This window comes from Manacus candei, unplaced genomic scaffold (genome assembly GCF_025592945.1).
Source record: "Manacus candei isolate 608988 ecotype Guabito, Panama unplaced genomic scaffold, ASM2559294v1 h1tg000073l, whole genome shotgun sequence".
Taxonomy (NCBI): Eukaryota; Metazoa; Chordata; class Aves; order Passeriformes; family Pipridae; genus Manacus; species Manacus candei.
This window is the reverse complement of record NW_026138121.1, coordinates 2,427,690-2,454,851: the sequence shown is the minus strand read 5'-3', so window position 1 is coordinate 2,454,851 and position 27,162 is coordinate 2,427,690. Positions and strand designations below refer to the sequence as shown.

General features: G+C 56.2%; 2 protein-coding genes across 3 annotated transcripts in view; both read right to left on the bottom strand.

The window, feature by feature from the left end:
- LOC127480485 (interleukin-20-like) overlaps positions 1-27,162 on the bottom strand; it is a 117,298-nt gene that overhangs the window by 31,130 nt on the left and 59,006 nt on the right. The gene's annotated exons all lie outside the window — the stretch shown is intronic.
- On the bottom strand, positions 837-27,162 carry MAPKAPK2 (MAPK activated protein kinase 2). Its single transcript, XM_051808626.1, has 10 exons — positions 26,693-27,162; positions 6,844-6,983; positions 5,180-5,244; positions 4,386-4,465; positions 4,170-4,296; positions 3,831-3,906; positions 3,550-3,674; positions 3,165-3,250; positions 2,953-3,033; positions 837-2,350 (listed from the first exon to the last, which is right to left on the bottom strand). The coding sequence occupies exons 1-10, from the start codon at positions 26,954-26,956 to the stop codon at positions 2,207-2,209; spliced, it is 1,188 nt and encodes a 395-aa protein (XP_051664586.1). The 5' UTR covers positions 26,957-27,162; the 3' UTR covers positions 837-2,206.

Genomic DNA, 27,162 nt, shown 5'->3' with positions numbered 1-27,162 from the left:
CATCCCACATCCCGCATCCCACATCCCACATCCCACATCTCACATCCCACATCCCACATCCCGCATCCCACATCCCGCATCCCACATCCCGCATCCCACATCCCGCATCCCACATCCCGCATCCCCCATCCTGCATCCCATATCCACGTCTCACATCCCGCATCCCGCATCCCACATCCCACATCCCGCGTCCCGTGTCCCACGTCCCACATCCCACATCCCACATCCCACGTCCCACATCCCGCATCCCACGTCCCGCATCCCACGTCCCGCATTCCACGTCCCACATCCCATATCCCAACGTCCCCCATCCCACATCCCACGTCCCGCATCCCATGGGCATCCCGTATTCCACATCCCACGTCCCGCATCCCCCATCCCACATCCCACGTCCCACGTCCCACATCCCGCATCTCCCATCCCACATCCCCCATCCCGCATTTCCCATCCCACATCCCCCATCCCGCATCTCACATCCCCCATCCCACATCCCCCATCCCACATCCCCCATCCCACATCCCCCATCCCACATCCCCCATCCCACATCCCCCATCCCACATCCCCCATCCCATGCCCCACATCCCACATCCCCAGAGCCCCAGCCCAGGAGGGCACGCACGTGCTGGGGAGGCAACTCTGTTTGCAGCAGCCAGGACAGACACAGCCCTGAGATCTCAAGCAACCATCCCCAGGCAAAGGGATTCTGTGTCACTGGAGAACATCCCGGGGAGCTCAACCTCTCTGGTGGAAAACCCAGCAATTTTAGAGAGGCCACCCAGCCTGGAGCACTGGGGGGGGTCTCTTCACAGCCACACAAGCAAGGAGGAGAGACTGGGTGACGCTTTAAGTGTCTTTAATCCAAAGGACTGAAGAGCAGACCGGGAAGATTAGTATAAGCCAACAGACAAAAATAATTAAAAAAAAAAATAAAAGGAAAAAAAAAAAGGGATAAAAACCGGTTCTTAAAACAAATTGAAGTTCCATACAGTGTCTAAAAGATCACCTAAAAACTAAACATTGCCTTAAAAAATCATTTCCCCACCCCCCCCCATTCGAACACATTTAACGAAGTGAAACATCGTGACAAATAATAATAATAATAATTCATGGACTAAAGACTTCAGAGCAGCCGTCCTGCTCCCAGCAGGAGCCACGCTGGGGGGGGGGCAGCAGGACCCCCAGCTCTGGCCAGGGAGGGGGTCAGTGCTGCTGTCCTGGCTCAAGACACAGCCCCGTGCCACCCGCTTGTCCCCAGGGACCCCCAGGACAGCATCTCCCTGGAGCGGGGGCTGTGGGATCAGGGAGGGGCAGCAGGGACACATCTTTTCCCCAGATCCCTGCAGAGCAGGGGGATGTATGGGGGGGCAGGCACTGGCCTCCTGCTCACCCCCCTGCCCACCCCTGAGGTCAGAACTGGATTCCAGGCACAGGCACAGACTGTGGTGGCCACGGCAGGGGAGCCACGAGCAGCTCCGGGCCCACGGACACGACACACACCCCACGCACAGACAGACCACACGGACGGCGGGGCAGAGGCCAGGCTTCCAGCTCAGGGACAGCTGGGGGGCTGGGTTTGGCTACTGTGCTTTAAAAGCAGCAGTTTCCTGGCCAGTGAAGCAGCACGGTGGCCACAGGGAACCCCCCCATGCCAGCCCTGCCACGTAGAGCAGGACAGGGGGGAAGGCAGCTCTCCTTCCCTGTCCCCCTAACCCACGCCCAAGCCTGGAGCCCACCTCTAGCCAGCATCCACACAGGGAACACGCTGCCTGGCTTTCAGCTCTACAGCAGTTATTTTTTTTTTAAAAAATATTTATACGTTATATACCCTAAAAAGGTCACCACAGGAGTTTTCCGTGTCTTTGGAAGGAAGGAAGGAAGGAAGGAAGGAAAAAAAAAAAAAAGAGAAATATAAATCAAAATCGTCTCACGAAAGAAAAATAAAAATCCAATTATGGGCGGCGTTCACCTACAGGACAAAATCCCGGGGGGGGCCGCAGGTGTGGGTCTGATGGGGATCTTACCACCTGCTCCAGAAAGGTCAGAAACACAGGTGAGTAGCTAAAAATAACTAGTCTGGTATAAATGTCTGAATTCCATGCGCTCGGTACAACAGTCCGTCTCGTCTTTTTTTTTTTTTTTTTTCCTTAAAAAATATATAATATATATAGTTATTGCTTTCTCGGGGGCCGGCGGGCGCGGGGCACCCTCAGTGGGGGAGCGCGGCGGGCTCGGTGGGGTTGGCTTTCTTCCTCCTCTTCATCAGCAAAGGGTTCGAGGAGTCTTCGATTTTCTTGATCTTGATTTGTTCGTAGTCCACTCTCATGGTGGCCAGAGCGCTTGTCATCTCCTCCTGCGGGCAGGGGGCACAGGCAGAGCCGTCAGCAAAGCCCCCCCAGGACCCCCGGAGCAGTTGGGAATAAACTGCAGCAGGGCCTGAGTGTCCCACTGATCATCCTTCCAGCTCCCTCCCAAGCACGGATCTCCCTGGGAGCCGGCGCGCTCACACCAAGCCCAAATTAGTCATAGAATTGTTAAGGTTGGAAAAGCCCTCTAAGATCATCATCCAACCATATTCTTCCCCATGAGGGTGTGGAGACCCTGGTACAGGTTGCTCAGAGAAGCTGTGGCTGCCCCTGGAAGTGTCCAAGGCCAGGTTGGATGGGGCCTGGAGCAACCTGGGCTAGTGGAAGGTGTCCCTGCCCATGGCAGGAAGTTGGAATGAGATGATCTTTAAGGTTCCTTCCAACCCAAACTATTCTATGATCCTGTGGTTAACCCAATACTGCCAGGTCCACCACTAAACCATGCCCCCAAGTGCCACATCTACACAGTTTCTGAGCACTCCCAAGGCTAGTGAATGAGCCTTTTTTGCAGTGAGAAGACAGGAGATGACAGTCCCCAGAGGACACCAGGGGGCAGAGCATTGCAGACAGCAAAGGAGAGAGTTTTTACCTTCACATCCTCCCACAGATCCTTCTCCTCTTTCAGCACCCGGCTGGTGTGCAGCGGGGTCTGGGGCACCTGCATGGATTGCTGCAGGGAGAGGAGGAGTGTGAGCTGGGAGCTGCAGCCATCCTGTACCATCCCATCCCATCCCATCCCATCCCATCCCTGCCCCATCTGCACCCCCCCACCATCCTGCTGCTCCTCCCCCCAGCACTCACCATGATCCAGGGGTGGTTCATGAACTCCGTTATCGTCATGCGCTGGGTCGGGTCCGTCTTCAGCAGGTTACGGATCAGCTGCTTCACTGGAAGGGTTTGAGCAGGGTCAGGCATCAGCAGGTCCCAGGGGAATCTCCCTGAGCTCCCACCTGAGCCAGCAGCCCCAAAATACATGCACACACACCCCTGCTGTGCCACAGAGCTCACCCTGGTCAAACCCTTCAGCAAAAGCCTCTCGAGGAAAGAGGTGAAGCTGCTGCACCCCTGAGAGCTGACCCATGACGTGCCCAAGCTCCCCTCAGCCCTCACAGCACTGCTGGACACAGAGCTGACCCCAAAGTGAGACCTCAGCCTGGGGACAAGCCACCACAGGGACCACATTTACCTTCCTCTGACACCTCGGACCATTCAGGATTGGGAAACTCGTACTGGCCCATTCGGATTCGCTTCTTCATGCCAGGAGAGATGGCCAGGCCGTGGTTGGAGTAGAAGGGGGGGTACCCACACAGCCTGTGCCAGGAGAGGGAACAGAGTCAATGTGTCACCCCAAAAACCTCCCCAGCAGCACCTGAAGGGCACGGGGCAGTGCCAGGAACAGGAGCAGCTGAGAAAGGTTCTGCCCCCTCTTCTGACCCCGGGAGGATGGAGAGGGATCATCAGACTTACAGAATGTACATGATGACACCGAGGGACCACATGTCACAGGACTTGTCATACTTCTCTGGGCCCAGCACCTCCGGGGCTGAAAGAGAGGAAAATTCCTGAGTCCACGTGGCAGCACCGGGTGGAAGAGATGCGACCATCCCATGGATCCACCTGCAGCTCCGGGCACTCTCGGCAGCGCTGCTTGGAGCAGTGGAGACTGTTGCCCCCAGCACCAGGCTGCAAATGGGGCTCCAGGCTGGATGCAGAGGTGATGGGCCACACATGGCACTGCCCAAACCCCCCCAAGATCTGCCCTCCAGCTCTGCAAACCTGGAAGCTCAGACCCCCCCGGGCACTCACCCACGTAGTACGGCGTGTAGCACGGAGTGGCCAAGGAGTTGTGTGTGGTGGTTTCTTTAGCAAAGCCAAAGTCTGTGAGTTTTAGCACAGCATTGGGCCTTTTGGAGGTGTACAACAGGTTTTCAGGCTGCAAACACACAGGGAAGAAGGAGTGAGCAGCAGGGCTGGGGCAGCCTGGCATTGGCCCAGGCCAAGGGGGGTGAAGGTGCACTGTACCTTCACGTCCCGGTGCGCGATGTTGATCGAGTGCAGGTACTGGATGGCTTCCCCAATGCTCTTCATGATCTCTGAAGCCTCTGAAGCAGCAAAAAAACCCATCATTAAGCCTTCATAAGCAAGTTAAAATGAGCACTACTTCCTTGAAAACTCCACAAACCAAACAGCCTGGCTGAAGCTGAAGGGGTTTCTTCTGAAACAAGAGCTCCTTTCCACGGAGGCCCACCCAGCACCCATCCCTGGGTCAGGAGCCTGCAGCAAATGGGACAGAAACTCCCAGGAGAAGGGATGGAGCAGGCTCCAGCCCCTGACCCCAATATCCAAGGAGGGGTTCACACCACTAAGTACCCCCAGCCAGCAGGGAATCCAGCTGGGAAAGCTTTCTCCATAGGATGGGAAGCCAAGGGGGCAACAGGCTCAGGGTTTGGGTTGTGTAGTTGCTTTTCCTGGCAGTAAGAGTAGAAGGGATGAAATGAATGAGATTCATGAGAACCACAGCCCCTGGACTTCATTTTTTGAGGGAGGTTGGTGTTTCTAAAGATCACTGAATCTCCTACCTGTGCTGGACTGGGACAGAGAGGGTGTGGGGGCAGCTGAGAAAACATCCCCTAACCCTGCTCTCAAGTGAACGTGAAAAGCAGGAGCACTTGCACCCACATTCCTCATTCCCTGAGTGCAAAACTCTGCTGGGGATCCAAAGGAGTCACTAAGGGAACAGGCTAGACAAGAGACACTTCTATAAACATCAAAACATGGTCCAAAGACAAAACCCCAGCACCCTGTGGGCTCCATACCCCGTTCTGTGAAGGCCTGGTCTCCCCTGTCTTGAATGCGGCTGAAGAGCTCCCCACCATCCAGGCTGGAAGAGAAGCAGGCGGCATTAGATGCTGCAGGTCCACCCCACGCCGGCACGAGCTGTGCCAAAACCTCTGATGCTCACTCAGGAGCTGCACAAGCTCAGCAAGAAACAACCCCCTTCTCCATCCAAGCCCTTGGGTCGGTGCTTCTGGGCGTGGGGCGTTTCAGAGCCTCCTCCTTCCAGAAATGAGCAGGGCAGAGGCTCCGTGCCGGCCGTGGGGACGCCGGGGGCAGGCGGACGTGGTCGCCCCACCAGCCCACAGAAAACACATTTACAGTAAAGACAGCAAATGTGGCTTGAAGGTGGTGAGAGCACTCCCAGCACACCCTGCCCTCCTTTTGCTCACCAGACAACCCCCTCACCGGCACACAAACCCCGGGCAGAAGTGCTGAGTCGAGCTCAGGGCACGGGAGAGGCGTCAGCAGCACCGAGACGGGCTCGGCAATGGGGTGGGGGAGGCAAAGGCTGGACCCCACTGCAGCACAGCAAGGTCTCAGGTGAGGTGTTGGAGAAGCACCATGGGATCCTTGGCGTGGTTCCCTCCCCGGGTACCCTCAGGAAAAACTCAGCTCCCAGAGAGATCAGGAGTGAGATACGGCAGAATTCTCCATGAGCAGGGATAATGGCTCTTCCTGTCCCTGCCTTATCTGAGTCAAGCAGAAACAGTTTCTTGCTTTCCCAGCACCAACAGCATCTCCTGCCAGCGCCCCTGACGTTCTCTAGACATCTGCAATACCAATAGTGGGCAGCCCTCAGGGCCCTGTGAGGATGGAGACACACCAAGCTCACGTCAGAACCAAACACTGCCTTGTGACGGGCGCTACACCCAGAGCGCCCTCGGACAGCATGGAGCTCTCACAGACACAGCCCTGGGGACCTGTTTCCTACCACTCAGCTACTCCTTCTTTCCATACCACACACACCTTTCCCACCCCTGGCTGCCCAGTGTGGTTCTCGGAAGCCTCTTCCCCCACAAGAGCCGCTGCCTGTGCCGCCTGCCCCGGCGCTGCTCCTCGCACCCGCTGCCCCCCCGGGCAACCTACCAGCTTGCCAGAGGAGAGGTTTTGGCAAGGAAGCTGCATCAAATCACAGCTGCGGTTGGGATGTGGTTTCAATACTTTCCCCTTCATTCCTCCTCCTCCTCCCCAGGTTGTATCAAACATCTACCCGACCCGGAGCCACCCGACTGCTGCTGCAGGAGGTGCCACAGCGTTAACAGACGTGTCAGCTCGGCGTGGCTGCGGCCCCACGGACCCACCACAGGCTGCCAGGAACACGCTGACTACCCCAAATTTCGATGGCCAAAGCGAGTTTGGTTATGATCTACCTGTGAGAACCACAGGCCCTCAGCCTCCCGACAGCCAAGAGGGTTTTCAGAATGACTCAGAGCCAGTGCAGCTCCCGCTGCCCCTCCAACACCAGCACTGCAGCTCCTCTGCCAGGGCTGCCCTCCCTACGGCTCACAGGCTGCATCCCCTGGCACGGCACCTCCCCAGGGTCCCCAGCACCCCAGCAGCAGTACTGGAAGGTGCTCACCCCACTTCTGGCGTCACCCCACCCCCCCGCAGGGCTGGGGGTGCCCCTCGGCCGGGGACTCACCACTCCATGACGATGAGCAGACACTTCCTCCCCTGGTAGAGGTTCTCGTAGACGTCCATGATGCGGACGATGTGCGCGCACTGCGACGCCCGCCAGTGCAGCTCCACCTCCCTGCGGGCCTTGGGGCAGTCCTGCAGCATCTGTGAGAGAAAGGAGACCCCCATCAGCCTCGAGCCTCTCAGAAGAGCCAGGCCATGACCCCTTGCTGGCACAGTGCCCACCCGAGAAGACTCAGGGGCCGAGCAGGGTGCTCCCTGCGGGCGCGGGAGACGCGCTCTGACAATGCCTCCATCCCCATCTAGTGGGAAGAGTGAGAAGCCGTTTGCCCTCAGAAGCTTCTTGCCCTTCCCCTCCAAAGCCGGTAAAACCTTATCCCAGCCGCCTGTCACCTCACTGCCACCCCCAGTGCCCAACCAGCAAGACCTACTGCTTTCATGAGCCAAATTCTGACACCTACACCACTGACACCCCGAGTGCCACCAACCACCCTCACACCTTGCTTTATGCAGCCCCTGTCACTTCCCATCCCTCGGCCTTCTGCTCCGTGGGTCCAGCAGGACCCTCCTGCCCTGACACGTGGGCTGACCACAAAAGCTCCCTCACCACAACTTCAGAGGCCACCAGCACAAGGCCACGTGTGCCTGGGGAGGGGACAAAGCAAACAGCCAGATGTTCCCTAAATAGCAGCTTTTCTCCCGGGCACCAGCAGGTCTTTAATGAGGCCCCTGCCCTTCCCAAAGACAACTCACAGTTCCCAGGTGCAGGAAGGATTTGCTTGTCTGCCACAGACTATTAATTACCGTGTTTGTCAGGATAAACAACCAGCCTTAATTATGCTCCTAAATATAGAGCAACAAACGTGTCTATCCTGAGCACAGTTCATTTTCCTTCCTGTCTCTGGCAGCTCTCAGTGAAACACCCTTTGGAGCAGGTCTGCACCTCGGAGCAGAGGGATGTGGAAACACACCCCCACCCTCCGTGTGCATCAGCAGGAAACAGCAGGTTTGGTCATTTTACCAAGATTTTGACAGAAAAGTACTTCTGACCCCTCTGGCCTCTCCTGGACAAGCTCCAGGAGCATGGGAGCATCAGCCCTGGGATGCTTTGCTGGCCTGGCAGGACGCAGAGTGGTGCCCAGCGCAGGGGGGAATTCACAGGAACAAGGTTAATACTCACTGCAGCCCCAAAACCCACCCACTGCCTGTTGAGAGATGAAACACTCACTGATGGTGCCCTGGCAGAGTAATGGCAATCTGCACTCCTGCCTGGAACTGTAACTGTCCTTTGCCACAGGGAAAGGCAAAACAGGATGTGCCCTTCAGCCACCCACCCATAACCCCATCCTTCCATGGGGTTGGTTTGGTCACACCTCTCCCACCTCCTCGGCTCTCCTGCTTCCTGAGGTGGAGGAATCCCATGCCAGTGGAAACCTGTGACAGCACATGGGGTGTAGGATGGCATCTGGAAGCTCAGGGAGGACCAAAGTGGCCAAGCCAACCTTTGCACAACTGCTTGACATCATCTGCACCGACAGCCTCGGGGTGAAAGGAAGACAGGGCAGGAGGTTGGACGGCCCCTCCTTGCTCCTCTATTGCTTAATTACCCTAAAAACTGGATCCTGCGGAAGCCAAAACCGTAAGCAAACATATCACCAGCCCCCCGAGGAGCCAGGCAAGGAGCTTTGGAGAAAAGCTTGGCTATTTGCAGCCCTGCTCCGAAGATCCTGGCGTGGGGAGCCAGGAAGCTGAAGAGAAAAAAAAAGAACCCGATTTGTAATTACGCTCTGGGAAAATGGAACAGCAGGAAGCAGCTAGTTAACATCATTCTGCACAAGACAAACAGGAGAGGTACAGCAAAATACATCCCATTTTTAGAGGTCACTCAGGGCGCTTTTAAAGGAGATTAATTGTATTTTTAATGAAGTAGGAGGCAGCAGGCTCCATTACCTGTACCAGCACAGCCCTGACGTTTGTGTCTGTACTCGGGCACCCGCCGGGAGCCAACAGCTGCCCCGGTGCTCTGGGAACACCCGGTTGTGATCCAGCTGCTCCCTCCACTCCCCTGCCAGCCAGGGATGGGGATGTGATGGAGAAGCTTTGAGAGGAGCAGATTAAGCCTTGTTAAGGGAATGATTTGGTTAATTTAGGAAATGTTCCCGGTGGCGGAGGACAACGGCCTCACGGGGAGCTGAAGGCCAGATGCAATGAGGCTGAGTGGGGAAGGCCATTACCAATGCAGGAAGGACAAGGTGATGCCCAAGCCACGGCAGAACCAGCCCACAGGCCCAGCATCACCTTCTGCACCCCACAACATCCTGCCCTCAGCACAGATACCAGCTCCCTGTGCCCGGGGCAGACGGGGATGTGCTGAGCATGACACAGGGGTGACACTGTCTAGTCCTGATCCAGACAGGACCCAGCAGTGCTTCCACCAGTTTCTGCTCCCACAGAGGCTCCCACAGCTGACAACTTTCCTTCCCATCCCTTGGCCACAGCCAGCAGTGAAACCAGTGGTGGGTGACGTTCCAGCTCCAGTCACAGGAACTCCACATCGAACGCACTTGGGGGGTGTGGTAACACTGCCCACGTCCCTGCTTCAGCTCTGGAATGCAGGGCAGCCTATGGCCACGGCAAGATTTGTATTTCTTGGCTTGCAACGAGGAGGCTGGGATGGGAAAAGCACCTCGTGTTTCCCTGAGGTTCAACAAGGGTCAACTGCCCCCATCCCACCCCAGCAGATTTTGCAACAGCAGTAACCTGGAGCACAACCAGGGTTGCAGAGCAGCAAGGGCAGCACATGGGACAAGCTGCTGGAAACCCCCCAAAAGCCCACAGCTGCTCTCAGTTCAGCTTTTCCATCTCTTGTCTTCTGTTCCCCTTCCAAGGGAGGGCTCCGTGGGGATCAAACCCTTCATTATTTCAGATGGAAACGCTGCTCTACCTGCTTGCTCTGGTTGGAGCAGAGGCTCCAGCAGTTGAGCTGGGCAGTAACCAGATCCCTGAGTTACACAAGTGTCCCCAGGACAGAGAACAAGGGCAGTGCTGCAGAGGAGGCTCCACCACCACCTCAGAACAAACCCAGGCAGGATTCACACTCAGAGGAGTTGCATCCCTTTCCCTTTCCCATTAAAGTTGTTATGTGCTTTAGGTGTCACATTTGCAGCCAGTGCACATTTCCAACCATCAGCTCATCATCAGAGAGCATCCCTGTATCCCTTCAACATGGCAATGGACAGAGGACAACCAGGAAAGCTGTGGCAACCCAGAGCTCTGCCCCATCCCGTTTCTGCTTCCCATTAGGGCACCTCCCTGCAGGAAAGGAGGGAGAGCAAGGAAAGGGACACTCCACCCTCCTGGCAGTGAGGGAGGAAATTCAGCTTTCAGCCACATTCCAGCTCCCCTCACAGCAGTTTGACACCTCCGAGATTTCGGCAGACGGCGTTTGCTGCCATCCTGAGCCTTGGCTCAGCCCAGCTCCCCCAGGAGCCATTCCACACTGTGAGAGAAATTAGTTCTGTGCAAAGCTAAACACACTCATTAGCTTCATTAAAACCCTCAAGCTCCAAAACTGGTCCCATCAGGGGATGGCACAGCCCAGCCCCTACGTGCTCAGCACCCCGACAGCAGCAAAGGCTCCTCAAGGGCTCCCGCAGGAGCTCTGAGCTTTTCACCAGCTCTGAAAGACAAACCCTGGAAGCAGCTCCTGAAAAGCAAACGGCTCATTGGGATGTCTGCAGGGAGATGGCACCCCAGCAGCAAACCCAAACTCAAACCCAGGCTCAGCCTGCTCCCAAGGGCATTGAAAATGAACTTCAGCTCCAAGGGAGGGCTGGGGGCTCTGTCCTATTTGCTCAGGAGCACGTGGAGCTGAATTCTCCCCCCATCACCTCCCAGCAAGCCCAGCAAAGGTGGGTGGGCACGAGGGAGGAAGGAAGGAAGGAAGGAAAGCACTGGAGCAAACAAGGGGGCTGGAGCCACCCGCGCTCACGTTCCCTCTCCCTCAGGCACCACTGATTCAGTCTCGCCACCTCCTCCTGGGATGATGTTCCATGAGTCACAGCAGGTTGGAAAAGGAAGGAAAAGGAAGGTCCCTCCTCCACTGCCACGGCAGGAGGTCCCTGAGGACACTGTCCTGCTGCTCCTTGCCCTGGGTGCCACCGCAGCCCCAAACGCTTCTGCCCCTCGGCGAGCCAAGAACACACTGCACTCCCTCAGACTGGCAAGACATCCCTGTCCAAGAGCTTGCACAGGAGAAACTCACCTCCCACGGGTAATTTCCAAGGAAAGTAAGGATCAGGCCCATACTGGCATGCTGAGTTGTTCATTTTCCAAGGCTGCCCCTCTTCACCACACGCTCACCCCGGGTGCTCCAGCTGCTCTTGCAGGCAGGGTGGTTTTATTTCCATGTGTATTTTGATCACACCTGGTTCTCCACAGTCCCCCAGCAGAGGAGCACACACCATGTGCCTCACCTGTGCAGCAACCATCCCTCTGTCAGGACTTGCAGGAGCTTACCCAGACCCCACACCACCCCCAGGAGCTCCCCTCAGGGCCTGCCTGCACCACAGGGGTTAAAATAAACCCTTCTTAAGTTGCAGCAAGAATAAACCTACAGCAAAGAGAGAAAAGCTGTCATCCTCCCAAGTTATCAGCAGGGAAGCAAAGCAGAGGTTCCCCCTGCCTGGATCACACACACAGGCTTCGGATTCCCCTGACCCGGCTGACACGGGGCAAGGAGCATTTTTTCCTAATAAAGCAAAAGGGTTTCTCTTCAAAGGATTTTCCTCTCCTAATCTTCCCCTGCAAACTTGTTGCCAACTGGCGTCAGCTGCTTTACATATTTGTAGAGCCAGTCCTGGAAGCTTTGCACATGCTGTTCCCACCTCGCAGCGCTGGGAAGGCAAACCCCATCGCCCCCAGGACCCACAGTGCAGGGGGACCCGGATTGAACTGAGCCTTTAATGCCAGAATATTTGGGGAGCCCACAGGCAATCGCCCCAAAGCTGCCTCAGCCTCTGGCAGACACGGTTCAGAGGGAGAGGGCAGCAGAAGGACGTGGGAGCAGCAAAGCTTCGTTCCGCTTTTACTGTTTATGAACTACAGAAGAGAAATAAAATCACGAGTCCCAAAGCCCATAAGAGGAATTATGTTACCAAACGGAGGGAAATTCATGGTTCAACCACAAAGCAAGAACAATTAAACGTGCAGCTCAGGAAACCTCCCCCACATCACCGTGGCTCTTATATAAACCTTTACATTAACCCCATCCCCGCTGCTTACACCCACCAGGACAGACAGAACTGGCGGGACTTTCCCAGGCTGGGGATCATTTCTGCCCTGCCCACGCACACAGAGCCACAGATAGAGAGCCTGAAGCTCCAACAGACCAGGCAAAAAGCATCATCCTCACTTTTGTTTTGCCCGGGGAAAGCCAGGGAGGAGAGGTGACGCGTCGGGAGGAGGAGCCGTGCGTGGGTCCGGCAGTGTTCTGCCTGCAGCGTGTCCCGGCCTGCCATGCCAGGGTGACTGTTTGGAAGGGTGGCTGCTGCTCCCTCATGGAGGTGGCTTCATCCAACCTCATGGCTCGCAAGGCAGGACAGCACCAGGCATCAGCTACCCAACTTCCAGAGGTGCCATGAGGGCCCGGGAGGATGTTGAGGCTTTGACCGCTCGGGCAAGACACGAGCACAGCCAGCCCCATCCTCCACAGCCATGAACAAAAGGTTCCTCCACGTTCTCTTGCCTCAAGGAAGACGGAAAGGTTTGGAAGAAGGATCCCAGCAAGAGAGAATTATTCAGATTAGAAAGAGCTACAAAGAGGGAGCAAGACAGGAGACGCAACTCAGGCTGAGCAAACGCGAACTGACACACACACACTCGAGCTGCTCGGCCGCATTCTCGCAGCCTGAATTATGGGAGCACTCGGAGGGAGACCTGGAGCCATCGCAGCGAGCTCAGGGAAAGCCTTCCCAGTGCGTGGCCTGAGACGAGCAACAAGCCAGGCATGAAGAGGCGAGCTAAAATCCCTTCCAGGAGCAGCCAGCAGAGCGGAGGCAGATGTCAGAGCAGAGCAGATGTCGGAGCGGAGGCAGATGTCGGAGCGGGCGCCTCGTCCCGGCTCCTGCGGGCGATTTTGCAATGGGGCGAGGGGAGAGGCGGCTCTCGCTCTTTCACAAGGGGCCTCGCTCGCCTGCCGCGGTTGCACAACCCTCCGTGCCCGTGTGCTGCCGGTTCCCCTGCCCGCAGCTCCCGCGGGGGTCCGTGCCCGGCAGGGGATGCTCGGGACCCCCCGCCCCGCATCTCCCCCCCTGCCCGGGGCATCTGCTGAGCATTTCCTCGCCCCGCTCTCCCCCGCGACAGATGCAGCAGCTATTCAGCCTTTTCAGGCTGCAACAAAAGCCTCTCGAGGCACACAAAGGCGAGGAGCAGAAGAGAGGCCTGGGCTTAAATAAGAGCCACCTGCCAGGGGCCCGTGCCCCCCGCGCAATCGGGGCGCTGCCCCCCGGCCAGCCCCGCTCTGCAGAGCCCCTTCCCCAAGCAGCAAAAAAAAAATATTCCTGGCACACGGATTTTAAGGAGACCAAGTGCCAAAGAGGGTACCCGGGAAGGGCACCAGCACGGTGGGGACACGGTGGGGGAAGAGGGTGTAGGGAGGAGACAGGGAGGTGGGTGGGAGGGGGCTGCAAAACTCACAGGGAAAAGTCAAAGCAGGTAAATGGCAACAAGGCAGCAGCATGAAGCATCCCCACTGAGTCATGCAGCAGCAGCAGGTTGGAGCTGGTGCTTAATGAAGAGAAATAAAGAGCTTCAGCTTCATGTATCTGAGAAAAACAAACTTAGGGGCCTATTCAGTCCCGTGTTTTTGTTTTGGGATCATCCTCTTCCTTCCCTCCATCAGCAGCAGCACTGGGTTTTGTTGACTCACCGGATGCTCATCTCTCCTGGAGGCACCAGGGCTGGCATGAGGAGCCAGGATCAGCCCAGGCATGAGCCATGGTTGGCAAGGTCCCATGTCCTGCTGTGCATGGAGAAGGTCATGCCAGAGGTCCCAGGGAGCAGGTCAGCCTGGAGCGATGGAGCCACCACCCTGGCCAGGACCTCTCCATGAATCCAATGGGAACAAAGGGGGTCATGATGGCCAAAATGCCTCAGCCCATCCCTTTCTACAGGTATCCAAGATGTCCCTTCCCACCAGGAGCCACCACAACACTGGGTCTGAGCAGGGAAGGGACAAACTGTCTTGGGCCAGCAGAAGCCACAGCCCAGCTCCAAACAGCCACTTTGGGGGGGCTGCTCAGAGACCCCTCTCTGCAAACCAGATCCCTGCACCCTGCACGCCTCTGCTGCATCTGCCAGGGCCTTTTATCCGCACAATACAAAGCGAAAGGAAAACAGGGAGCCACGGGAAGGGCGGATATCTTCCCGCGAGAGCAGCCAGCGGATCTGCTCCACACACAGCCCCTTCACTTCCACCCCTTTGCAGAGCTCCGGGCTGGGGTCAGCTCCTCCTCCCGACCCCTCCCCAAGCCCTGTCCCTTGCCAGGTTTCCTATCAGAGCTGACCACATATGGGCAAACGGAAAAAGCGCCCATATGTGCTTTTACGATAGGAAGTGGTTGATATTTGCAGGTGTGATTAATACACAAGCAAACGCTGAATGTAAACCATTAACTCAGCGCTGACCTCTGTCCTTTGTGCTCCCCTCCCACAGGCACAGCTTGAAAAACCCCTTATCTCAGGCTGCCTCCACCAGCCCCCTATGCCGGGGCTTCCCCTCCACGTCAGACACACAGACCACACGGCCCACGGACAGCACCGGGCACTCAGAGCATCTTTTTTGGGTCCCTTCTTCACACCAACCCTGGGGACAACCCTGCCTGACCCCACCGTCGCCTCCGACCCCAGGGGCAGCTTTGGATTCCCCACACCTACATCCCAGAACTGCTTTTGTTCTCGGACGTGCCTACCCCATTCCTTACGTTTAAGGCTGGAAGTGATTTCGGGGAGAGGCCTGGGATGGCCCAGATCCACGCCTGCAAGCGCTGGAGCCGTGAAGCCCTGCCAGAAGGCCCACAACACCCACCGCTTCCCGGCAGCTCCTGGGCTCGTGCTCTTCCCAAAAATGAAGTTTCTCAGGGCTCGGCCCATGGGCAGGGCCCCCCCATGGGGTAGATGAGTGTCTGCCAGCCCCCCCCCAGCACACTGATCCTGCCTGCTGCCTTTCCACACACATCTTAGAGCAGCATAAATAAATACATGTATATTTAAAGGAGGGGGAAAAAAAAAAAAAAACAAACCAAAGCACAAAGCTGCATCAAGGCCAAGCTCTTTCCAAGCATCATTCACCCCTGGTGCTGGGAGCAGCATGGCCTCGGGATGTGTTTCCTGCACCAGTGCCAAGCCTGAGGAGGGTTCCATTTACGCACCCTCGAAGCTCGGTGACGACAGCACGTTTTGCATCATCCTGTCCTTTCTCAGTTGTTTATTTAACTCAGTTTCACCTTTGTCACGGGCTTAGTCAACAGCAGGGCACAGCAAACACCTCCCTGAGACGAGCCCAGGATGTGCAACCCCGCTGTGATGCTCTGCAGGGATGCAGAGTGGAGCATCCCCCCGGCTGCTGGGACCCACCACCCACCTTGGAATCACCCGAGCAGTGCCCAAAGGGTGCTCCTGCCTGGTGAACCCACACCCAGCACGACATCCAGAGTGGTTCAGAGGCTGCCAGAGTCTTGGGGCTGGGACTGTGGCTCTTCCCTGGGTGAGACAAACAGCTCCCACGCTGGGTGGCTGCTGTGGGTTTGTCTGGAGCAGGGGAAGGCCAGGCCAGGAGTGACACGGGGATTTCGTAACACGCCTCTGTCTGCGCGGGCACCCAGCAAGGCAGGGGTCCCTCAGCCACCAACAGCCCTCCTCCTCCTGCTCCCTCCACCCCTCACATGGCACAGCAGCTAAAAACCTCCAGCACTGTCAGCTCCAACGCAGCCAAAGCACGAGCCCACCCCGGGGGATGCACAGGACAGGGAGAGGGGCATCAATATGTGTAATGAGAGGGGACAGTAACAAAGAGGCAGAGGGAAAGGAGAGGATTGAACCCCTCTGGATGATTAAGAGCTGTTTAGGGGCAGGCATCCCTCCCCCTTCTCCTTTGCCATCTCCCCCAAGCACCCACCAAAGCAGAGCTGATCACTGAGAGCCAGGGCTGCTCATGGCTCTCACTGCAGTCTCCCTGTCCAAGCCAGGCTGTCTTTGCCCCACAGGCTGCTCTCCTCGTCCCCTTCCTTCCATCACACAGCTGCTGCACAGCCCCAGTGTTCAACAGGACCTGCAGAAGAGCTGGAGGAACCTGCCTGGGTTAAGAGCCAAGCAACACTTCAGACTTGAGACTCAACGCTATCTAAAGTCACACACTCCACATTACCCACCACTGCAGTCAGTATTTTAGGGGAAATCCTGGACTCTGAAGCAATGCTATGAAAATCCAAGAGCCTCCTGCCACCCCACAAGGCCGAGCAGGGCACTCCTCCTCCAGCAGCCCCTCTTCCCACCACAGCAGCCATCCCGAGACTCCTTCAGCCAGCAGGAAAACACAGTTGTGCTTCTATTTTTAAAAAAAAGCCCTTCTCTGCATCCTGCTGGCACCACATTAAAGCTCTCAGGACAGGGGGGTTATTCTTAGCTCCCTCCAGGCTTTTGGCAGCCCCGAGATCCTCCCTGGCACCTGTCGGCAGCAGCCACGCGGCCCCGGAGCTGGGGAGGTTTGGTGAAGCTGGGACAGAGCCCGGACCACCAATGTCCCAGTCAGCACCATAACCTCAAAATACCTCAGCCAACAAGCGTGCAAAAATCGTCACGAAGCGCCTGGGTGCACAAACTTCCAAAAATACCATGGGGGGGAAACTCCCTCCTGTCAGCGCTACCAAGAGGGAAAGGCCGGTCTCTGCCACGGACACGTCCTGCCCGAAAGACAACAGCACAGAGTGAGGGGTCACAGAATCATGGAATGGTTTGGGTTGGAAAGGACCTTAGAGCTCATCTTGTTCCAACCCCCTGCCACGAGCAGGGACACCTTCCACTAGCCCAGGTTTCTCAGAGCCCCATCCAACCTGATCCAACCTGGGTTGACAGCAGAGGTTTTGTGCTCTTGCATCTTTTCATTCTACAGCAAAAACACACGTGGAAAACACGTGGGAAAGACTGGCTGATCCTCCCATGGATGTCCAGTAATCCACTGCTCGACAGTGTTTACCAGCAGGCTACTTGATTTCTTACCAACTACAATAGGCAGCAAGTGGTTTGGACTCCTCTTGCCTGTTAGATTAAACCGGAAAGGGGATAAAAGGATAAACACAGGGATATTTAAACAAACTATCAAAAAAAATCTACTCCTGCAGCTACTGCTGCTCCCCTGGCAGACCAGGCTGTTCTTGGACATTCCCATAACCAGCTTTTAAAAAGAAACCTCTCCCAACAGACAGCCCTTAGAGACACCACCTCCTCCCAGGGCAGCATTAACCAGGACCCCCAGGAGCAGAGGCAGCCCCGGGGCACAGGGTGAGCAGGGGGCAGCTGCTCTCTCCGGGTCGGCCAGGGGCTCCTGGATCCTGCTTTGTATGAATTTAAGCTTTTTCAATCCCACTTATTCACGAAAAGAGCTTAGGGTTGGGGGAAGCCAAAGAGCAGACAGGGCAGCCTTTGTGCGGCTCGGCCGCCCGCCCGCCCACCCCAGGGCTCCGGCAGCCCCCACGTTTCCCCACACAACCCCTGCAGCAGCCTGGAGCTCTCCGGGAAGCAGCAGGGCTGGCATTGCCCCTGTGGCCCCACAAAGCCTGGAGCAACACCTCAAGTCAGCAGAGCTTCCGTTTCCTAAGTGAGAGAGAGAAGTTAAGCCTCCAGTGGCCGGTAGGAACAGCACCCACACTGTGTTACCCCCACGTCTCACACAATGGAGGTTAAGGCTTTTTCCAGAGCTGCTGGGAGGGTTTGGATTTGAGGCGGGTAAGATCTGAGGAGGATAAGATCCAGATGTTCAGTGCTGGTTAGGAGTTAAGTCACTAAAACCCTCAAAGCATCACCACCATGTCCCAGGCCAACCCTCCTTTGGTGACGTTCGCCTTGTTGTTTCAGTGCAATCCTTGGGGAGAAAGAAACACGAAAAAAATGTTTTGGTTAAAGCCAGAGGTGTTCAACCTGCCAAGGACAGGCTGCCCTGGCTGCCAGAGCCCAGCAAAACTGAGTTAACGGGCTACACCAAGAGCAGCCAAAACCCTCTCCTTGCTCTCATTAGCTGGATCCTGTAGGGCCAGAGCCCTCCCTGCCCTGCAGCTCCTCGAGTTGAGGCCCAGAAATGGGAATATCACCCCAAAGCACTGCACTGAGGCACACAGAGAACATCATCTTCCATGAATTCTCCAGACTGTGGCAGAGGGCATAAGCCTTAGACCTGCTCCGAAGCTCCCAGGAAACAGTTCCAATTCCCAACCCTCCTGCCCTGCTGGCGCCCGGGAGGCGCCGGAGCTGCAGCTCAGCAGCACTCAAAGACCACATTTTAATCCGTTCAGAACCTCCTCAGCACCTTACTCACCCAGACTTCATCAGCCCAGCATTTGCATCCCTAACGACACGCCAGGCTGGCTGTCTCCTCCAGCAGCAGGGAGCTGGGGAATCAGAGCACCAGGACACTTCCACAGACCCCCGAGGACCTGGAGCACTTCCCTGCTGAATCCCACCACCCACGGGGCATCTCACGTCCTGGCAGAGAGTTGCTCTTTACAGTAGTTTTTCCTTAGAAGAAAAGATACTGGGAGTTTCATCTCCAAAGCGGAATAAGCAGGGTGGGGAAGGAGATGGAGATGTGAGCATCCTGCTCCAACACAAACACACAGCTCCTCATCTCACAAACAGGGTCCTTCCTTGCAGGGAAAAACACTTGAGGACAAAAGCAAAAGCCTCCACAAGCCTCTTCCAAGCTCCTGGGCCAGCAAGGTGGTTGATGTTCCCTCCAGAAGCTCAGGAAGTTGTCCAGCCAAGGGCTGCAACGCCTCCAGGCTCCCCAAAACAGCCGTGTCCCCGTGCCAGGGCTGCTCTGCCTGCGGCACAGGAGGCACCCACCCGAAAATGCCAAAACTCACAGCTCTGATGACTTCCAGGAGATAATCTGAGTTTAAACTTCCTGGCAAGCCCGGCCTTCCCAGCACCCGGCAGAGCCGCTTACGCAAGAGCTGCCCAGGTTTTCTCATCTGTCCAACACGGCAGAAACGGCCCAAGAGGAAGAGAGCCTCGAGGGGACAGGGCTGGCCAGAGGAGGCTGTTACAGGTGACAGTGGCTCCCACAGCCTGGTTGCACCCAAAAGCAGCGGCCACAGGAGCTGCAGGGCTGTGGGAGCCAGCGCTCTGTGGTGACAGGTCACTGACACCCACAGTGGCACCTGTGAGCAAGCACAGTCCCTGCCTGTTTGCTAAAACAAGTGGAAATATAAGTTTAAATTGTTTCTAAACACTGAGCTGTTGGATGCCATAAGGCTGTCATTACTGCTGAAATTAAAACCACATCCCTGTTACCAGAACACCACCCTCACCACCCCCTGCTCTTTTGTTTTATTTACTAGTTTCATTAAATTAGGCTGAGGACAACGCACATACTTTCTGATTTGTTTGGATCTGATTGCATCTGCTTTGCCCCCCGGCCCTGCTGGGGTACTCAGGATTCCAATCCCATTTCCAAGCCAGGCCAACTTGGACCGGGCTCCCACCCGCACCTACGGGCGCGAGAGGCGAGGAGCTGCAGCTACTGGAACTGCAGCCCGACGGCACGCGCTGCCAAATTTCCTCAGCAGCCCCAGCTTGTGTTCCAGTCACATTTCCCTGAAAACACACACACTTGGCAGGACATCCAAGGAGCCTTTGGAGAGGCTGCCCCAGCTCGGTGCCGTGTACCACGGCCGGAGGACGCCGGGAGGGCAGAGGATGGGGACAGCGGCTACTCCGGGTCCAAATGCTCAGCAGAGGATGCTCCCAACCCCAGAGGTGCTGTAGGCCTTTGGAAAGGAACAGCACAGAGCCCCAGCCTGCTGTTACACAGATTTAGCCTGATGCATCATGAGAGGTGTATGGCAATGATGACCCCAAACCTGACTGACCCCCTTCTTCTGGGGCCAGCAAAGAGAGGCTGAACTCAAGAGGGGCACCCAGGGGATCTGCCCGCAGCCAAGGGCACAAAGCAAGGCAGCAAACTTAATTATGATGACAAAGGAAAATTAATCCAGCCTTCCACTGATCCCCAAATCTACAGACCAAACTGGATAAGGATAGCAAGAGCAGAGCAGCAAAGTCCCAGCCTGGCTGGGCGCCCCAGGAACATTCAGATCTGGGTTTGCATTTTGAACTTTATCTCTAGTTTAGGCTACGGCTCGCAGGACAGCCAGGCACAGAATCACATGCAGCCCTGACGCCAGCAGCTTGAATAATCTCATTACATAGGAGGGCCAAGGCTGTGCCAGCTGCAGGCTGCCTGAGCCAGGGAGCTCACCTGCCCTCTCCACTGGGACAGTGCACTTTGTCACAGCGAGGAAGGGCACTGATATAAGGCTCTAATCCGTGGGAAAATGCCATCATCCTCCTGGGCAGCATCACACTGAACATGGAGCCACAGTGGTGCTCCACATGCTGCCAGCAGTGCCCAGAGAGCAGCCACACTGGTACCCTCATCCTGTACCTCCCTTCCATCAGCAGGTATCACCCCACTGCTCTCCAAAGGACACTTTTGTGGCTCACAGCATCTCCAGCAAAACTTGTGTTTCGGGTCATCTCAGGTCAGGGGGATCCACCAGCACTCACGGACTCGTGGCCGTTAGTCCCTTCCCGAGGCCACAAAGGGAACAGCGAGTTAATGCAACCATTAAACCTGCCAGGCGCTGTAATCCCTGCCTCAAACTGGTAAGATCTTAAAAGGCTGAAATCTCTGAAATGACTCAGCCACCAGGTACAAAGGAAGAACAGTTTAAAAGGCTGTTAGAAGAGCTCTGTGCATTCAGACTTGCTCTTGCGTGCCCTGCTCCGGCCCCCGTGTGCTGCTCCCCATCCACCTCCGCAGGGACAGGGCCTGGACGTGAGAGCCCTCTCCAAAATGAGCCTCCAGGCACCAGTCATGCACACAGTCCTCGTGCCAGGGCAGCTGAAAGGAGAGCACATTTCCACAGAATAAGACAATCATAGAATGGTTTGGTCGGAAGGGACCTCGAGGGTCGTCTCATTCCGAACTCCCCGCTGTGGGCAGGGACACCTCCCACTAGACCAGGCTGCTTTTAGCATTTTGCAGCCATGAAGGATGAGGGACATCCATGGAGGGGATGGGACCCACTTTCAGTGGGATACAGGTCTCTGGGGCTTTTAAAATCAACATCCCCACCAGAGATGACCAGGATGCTCAAGAGCTCTGGACCACACTGAAACACTGACTCAATGTGACTGCTCAGCCTGAAACAGGTTTTTTTGGGGAGCGGTCAGGCAAAGCCCTGTTCACATGCCAGCCTCTGGAGCTGGTGGAGGGATCACCCAGCTCCTCACAGATCCACCCCCTCCAAACTCTCCAGCCTCCAAAACCAGCCCTATCCCAGCTCCTCCACAAAGGGCAGAGGAGCTGAGCAGCCCGGGGTGGGCATGGGGCTGCCTGGGGGCATCTGGCAAGAGCCAAACCCCTCGAGTTGGCCGGTGCCGGGCCGTGGCAGCCGCCCTCACCCACTGCAGACAGTCCCGGCGCGGCGCAGAGGAGGCAGCGCGTTATTCTTGGAAACCAGGAGGTGAGGTCATGCTGCCTGAATGCTGCAACTTGAGGCCAGACGCGCGGGGCCAGTTGTGCTTGGAGAGGAGCCTGACTTCTGCAGCGAGGGCCGCCTGCAGGTCGGGGAGCCGGTTATGGTCGGAGCTAGGAGGAGGAAAGGGTTTCTTAATGAAGGAGGGCTCTTTCCTCTCAGCTTCTCAGCAGACAGTGAAAACCACAGCAAAAGGATGGGTTGGAAAATAGCATTAGCTGCTGTCTCTGCTGCAAAGTCCTTAGACCACCCTGGTATGGGGCACACGAGCCCACCAGGAAGGCTCAGGAGATGCCAGACTGTAAACTCGAAGTCACGCTGCTGCCCGTGCCACAGGGATGGCCCAACAGCCACTTCCAACCCAGCCACTCCTCTGGATGCCTCCCACATACCTGCACCACCCTGCAAGCCATCAAGAGTTCATCCATCTCATCAGATACCAGAGCACATCCTGGATGTTTCTGGGAAGAGAGAGGTCATCAACTCGCTCTTTCAGGCTTCCTCGGCAGGAAATTTCTGGGAGTTTTCACCACCTGTGCCTACCCATTGTCCACCAAGCATGCTAGGAGACCTGGCTGCCAGTATGCACAGCTTCAAATTATTCTTTATACACTGTTTTGAATGCTCTGGAGCACGTGTCTGATAAATCCCAGTGCCTGCTTTGCGCCAGTTGCTACCTGAGGCAGAGCCATCACCTCCACAGCCCCACAGGCCAGTGCTGTCCTATACACTGGGCTTTCCTGACAGCACAAATGGGAGTTCAATGTGAATGACAAAAATCATCCTTTTACCTGGCTGTACTTGGCTACTAAATCACACACACGCAGGGGCTGTACCTGTGTCCAGCAGGACACCAGCAGCTCAGCTCCTCAGCCCGGTGTCACCTCTGACAGGCTGCAAGACCTTCAGTAAATCACTGCATCTCAGTTCCCCGCCTCTGAAAACATGGGAAACTTCTTTTGCAGGACCTGTGGCTGATGGCATTAGGTTATTATTGAGAGGAAGAGCCCCGCCACTTCCTGAGCACGTACCAAAGTGAAAAGCAAGCCCCTGCTCCCAGGCTGTTATCAGCCCATGGCAGTCTCAGGTCTGACTGCTCAGAACATGTAAAGTATTTAGAAGGGATTATGGCAAATCCTACATTTTTTAAACAAACTCAAACCCCGAGTCAGTAGACTCCTTTGGTCAATGAGATAATAAACCGCTGCTTTGGAAAAGTCCCAGTGATGTCACCACACTTTCCACAGCTTTTCAACCACAGCTTGCCCAGAAGGCCACAGTGAAGACATTTTTGATTATATTAAATACATGGTAGAGTTAATTAAAAAAAAAAACATCTTCCCACTGAGAGAGGGACAGAAGTACAGCAAACACACGATGAGCTGTTTTCCTTGAATATAAGCTCAGGATCTTCATCTACTCCCTCACTTCAGGGATATTTTCCCAGCTGGATTTTCTGGGGGACAAAGCATTTGATCTCAATCAGAGCTGCAGGGAATAGGGTTCTTTGCTCCCCTCAACACCTCTGTAAGAAACCTCTCCCCACGGTGGGAGAGAGAGCACGAGGCCACCAGCTCCATGAGCTCGCTCGGCCATGAACTGCTCAGTTATCAGCTCCAAGACCTGCCCTAATTCCACCACAGGCATCTTACCAGAATGATAAACCACGAAAGCACCAACCTCCTTCCTCCTTCTCCATCAGAGGAGCCATCACTCACAGGTTATCTGATGAGGCTGAGAGTGAGACTGAGAGTGTTTCGCAAACGTGCCCCAAAGCGCCGAGGATGCTCCAGAAACGGGGCTGCCAGAGAGGGGCAAATCCATGAGCCCTGAGAAGCTCTTCCAGCCCTTCCAAAGCTCACCAACCCAGGGGAGGATCTCCTGCTTTGAAGCTGAGGTCAGGAGTGAGGTTTGTTAATTTGTTTTAAAGGCAACCTGCTCCATGAAATGCCCCACCGAGCTGCCACTAGTACTCCCCACTCTCCAGCCTGGCTTACCTGTGATTTCCTCGCTGAATTAAGGCAGCCAGCCACCAACTCGGCAGCTTGCCTAAAGATTAGTCTTAAAAGTGGAATTTGCAGCAGGCCAGACAGCCCTCACTCCCAGCCCCACCACTGCAGCCTGACCACAGCGAACCTCGCCAAGTCAGGGCAGCAGTGACCTACATCCAGCAGCCTCTACAGAAATTACAAGCCTAATTTTGCCTAATAATAAATCACACCGAGCTACAAGGAAAAAAGGGGTAAGGAATCACCCAGACCTCACGTTTCAGTTCCATTCATCACTTCTCCACGGGCTTTATGTTCCCACCCTGCAGCAGATCATCGTGCATCACACAGGGTCAGGTCATGGGTGACTGGGACCATCCGTGGCTGCTTCACAGCAGATAATTCAGGGATGCCACACTTCAGGAATTGCTTGGTACCATAAAATAAAATAAAACTGAGGGGGTGGGAAACTGAAAAATTAACAATAATCTACAAGAAAAATAAAGGAATCTCTCGTTTTCACCTGGGGACTGCACAGAAAGCAGAAGTGCCATCCATTAACTCACACACAGCATCATTTTATTTAATGATGCGTCTCTGCCACGGACTATTGCACTGGAAGGAGAAGAAAATTGGCCTTAACGTTTTCACTGCTGCTAGAACACTGTCTCCAAGCTCTCTTCAGCTTTCCTGAAGCACTGAAAAGTTCTCTTAAGCAAAGTGACTCTCAGCAAAACCCTTACCTAAGTGCATCTCTCAGTTTGGGAGAAGGAGGTTTAACAATATAACAGTTGCTCCTGACCCAAGAGGAAGCACAACACAACCAGAAGACACCACTAGCATCAGGGAGAGACAAAACTGTGTCTCATCCTCCAGTGGAGGATTCCAGTGTTATACAAGACTTTGAAATATTAAACATAAAGAGTTGACATTCCAAATGGAAAGGTTCACTGCACAACCAAAGCAGGCAGCAGACAGATTTCAGCTGTGGCTCCTGGCAATGGGCCATCAGGATTCTTTTAAGCATCATCTGAAACATGACAACTCGATGCAATCACTTCTGTGGATCCTGCTTTAGGTCATCTTTCCACTCTGATGCAGCCCATGAGTAATTTGGACCCGAATACCTCTCCACAGGTCTCTTGCAGAGACATCATCCTGCCTGCGTACCAGAGGAGGGGATGAAGTCAGCACACATCATGTCTAGGGCAGTCACCCACACCAAGTTTGGGCTTGGCAGCTCAGTCCAAATAATACAATTGAATAACTCAAGTGTGCAGCTCACCCTCCCGAGGACAAACCGGGTACCCACCGGCTCGTCCCAGCGCCCAAACTCACAGCGTAGGAGTTTTTAAGGTGCTGGAAGGAATCACTTACAGTAGCAGCTGTGCTGCTCTTTGAGAAGCCAGGGACACGTCCAACCACTCAGCTGAACTTGTCCCTCCCCGTCAGGGACGTGAGAAGAGGCCGGGGCAGGGGACAGGGAAGACAATCCCTTTTCCTGAAAGAGATTCGGTGTCAAATATGCCTCACCCCCGGAGAGCTGCGCAGATGCTCCGTGTCACCCTCCTACATCACAGCAAGAAGTCCTGCCCTCCAGGACACTTCTCAACAAGGCCAAGGAACTTGTGGCAGCAAACCCTGACCCATCTCTGCTCTGGCACAGGCAGGGTGACAGCACCAGTCCCAGGCCCCTGGGCAGAGGAACTGCCGGTGCTCGATCTGCTGTGCCATCCTTCCCCTTTCAGGGCTGCAAAAGGGAAGTGCTGGGATCTGCGCTTTAAACACATGAGTCAACTTCAGAGGCGAGGAGGAGCCCGTCTGTCAAAACAGAAGAAGATTTCGCTAATTTCCAACCCAACAAGATGACAATTCATGTCGCTCTAGAGTACAACGCTCCTGAGAAATGCTGGCGTTTCTGACAGAAGAGTCAAACTTATCATCCAACTGCCCCCCACTCTTAAACCACAGGTGCTCAGCACCGTCCTGTGCTGACCCCACCACCCCTGCGGCACAACTTGTGCCTCCAAAGCCCCGTATTCACTCACTCACTCAGGTTAGGAACCCCGGACACCAACAGAGGGGCGCCGCTAAACACAAAAGGGGGGGATGTTACGGGTTTAGGTGGGGTTTTTTCAGCCTTCCCAGTTCTCAGGGTAACGCCAAGGGTTTGAACAGCTCATGTGTGGGCGCAAATTGCAGGGATGCTGGAGAACACGGCGCTCCCGCTGAGCAGACTGCCTGTACCCGCGTCACCCAGCGCGTCGTGAATCCATTCAAACTTCCCAAAGTCTCTCCTGCAGAGAGACACGCTCTTCTCTTTCCTCAAAGAACCTCGTGTGGAAACGAGGAGAGGGGTTGCATCACCTAAAACGCAGCTTTTCAGCCACTGTTTATCCGTGTCTTTCAAAGAGAAGCAAGTTAGGGGCAAAGGGCAACATCGTAAGGCTGAAATATTCACTGTGCGAAGGGGGGGACGACAGTCACTCGGTGTTACAGCCAGGAGAGACCTGCCATCAAACGGGGACAGCGGGCAGCTCCTGTGCTTACAGAACACACTATGAACAGCCCCACGGAGGGAACCCCAGCTCCACGATGCAGACCCCACATTTTGAGATGCAGACCCGAGCTGCGCATCCCACGGAGGGGATTCCAGCCAGGCCAGGGGCTCCTCTCCACTCCAGACCCCCCACCCCCACCTCTCCCCGTCGTGCTACCAAAGATGTCATTTCGCTTCGTTCTTCACGCCAGAAAAGCTGGAAACCAACGTCTCGCCGCTCGCAATAGGGGGAGAGGGGGGAGGAAGATGAGATTAAAGCGCGGCCGGAGGGGCGGGCGGCAGCTCATTGTCCGGCCGGCCCCGCTGCCGCCGAGCGGCCCCCCCGGGACCCCCTTCCCCCGCAGCAGACACCTTCCATCACTGTCAGCGGCGCCGCCGCCGCTCCCCGGGCCCCTCCCGGTCCCCGCGTCCCTCCCTCCCTCCCTCCCCATCCCCGGCGCGCCGGGACGGGGCGGCGGGCAGGGGAGAGGGGAGGGGGGGGTCCCTCCGCACCTTGAGCGCGAACTTCTCGCCGCTCTTCTTACTGAAGATCTCCAAAACTTTCCCGTTGATGCCGAGCCCCAGCACTTGCGTGGTGACCTTGTAGTCGTCCGTGATGGCATTCTTCCGGATCTGCAGGCCGCCCTTCCCCGGCAGGAACGGCGGCGGCGGCGGCGGCCCGTGCGGGGGAGCGGCGGGCGGCGGCGGCGGCGGCGGCTGCGGCGGCGGCGGGCTGGGGAAGCCGGCGGGCGGCGGCGGCGGAGCCCCGGAGAGCATGGCGGGCACGGCGCGGGCACCGCGGGGCTACGGGCAGGGCGGCGGGAGGGCGGCGGGGCCCCGCGGGCCGCGCGGGATGGGCCGGGGGATGCGGGGGGTGAAGCAGCAGCAGCAGCAGCGCTGCCGCCGCCGCCCCCCGCCGGTGCGCCCCGGCCCCGGCGAGAGCGATGGCTCCGGTGCGGCGGCGGCTCCTCCTCCTCCTCCGC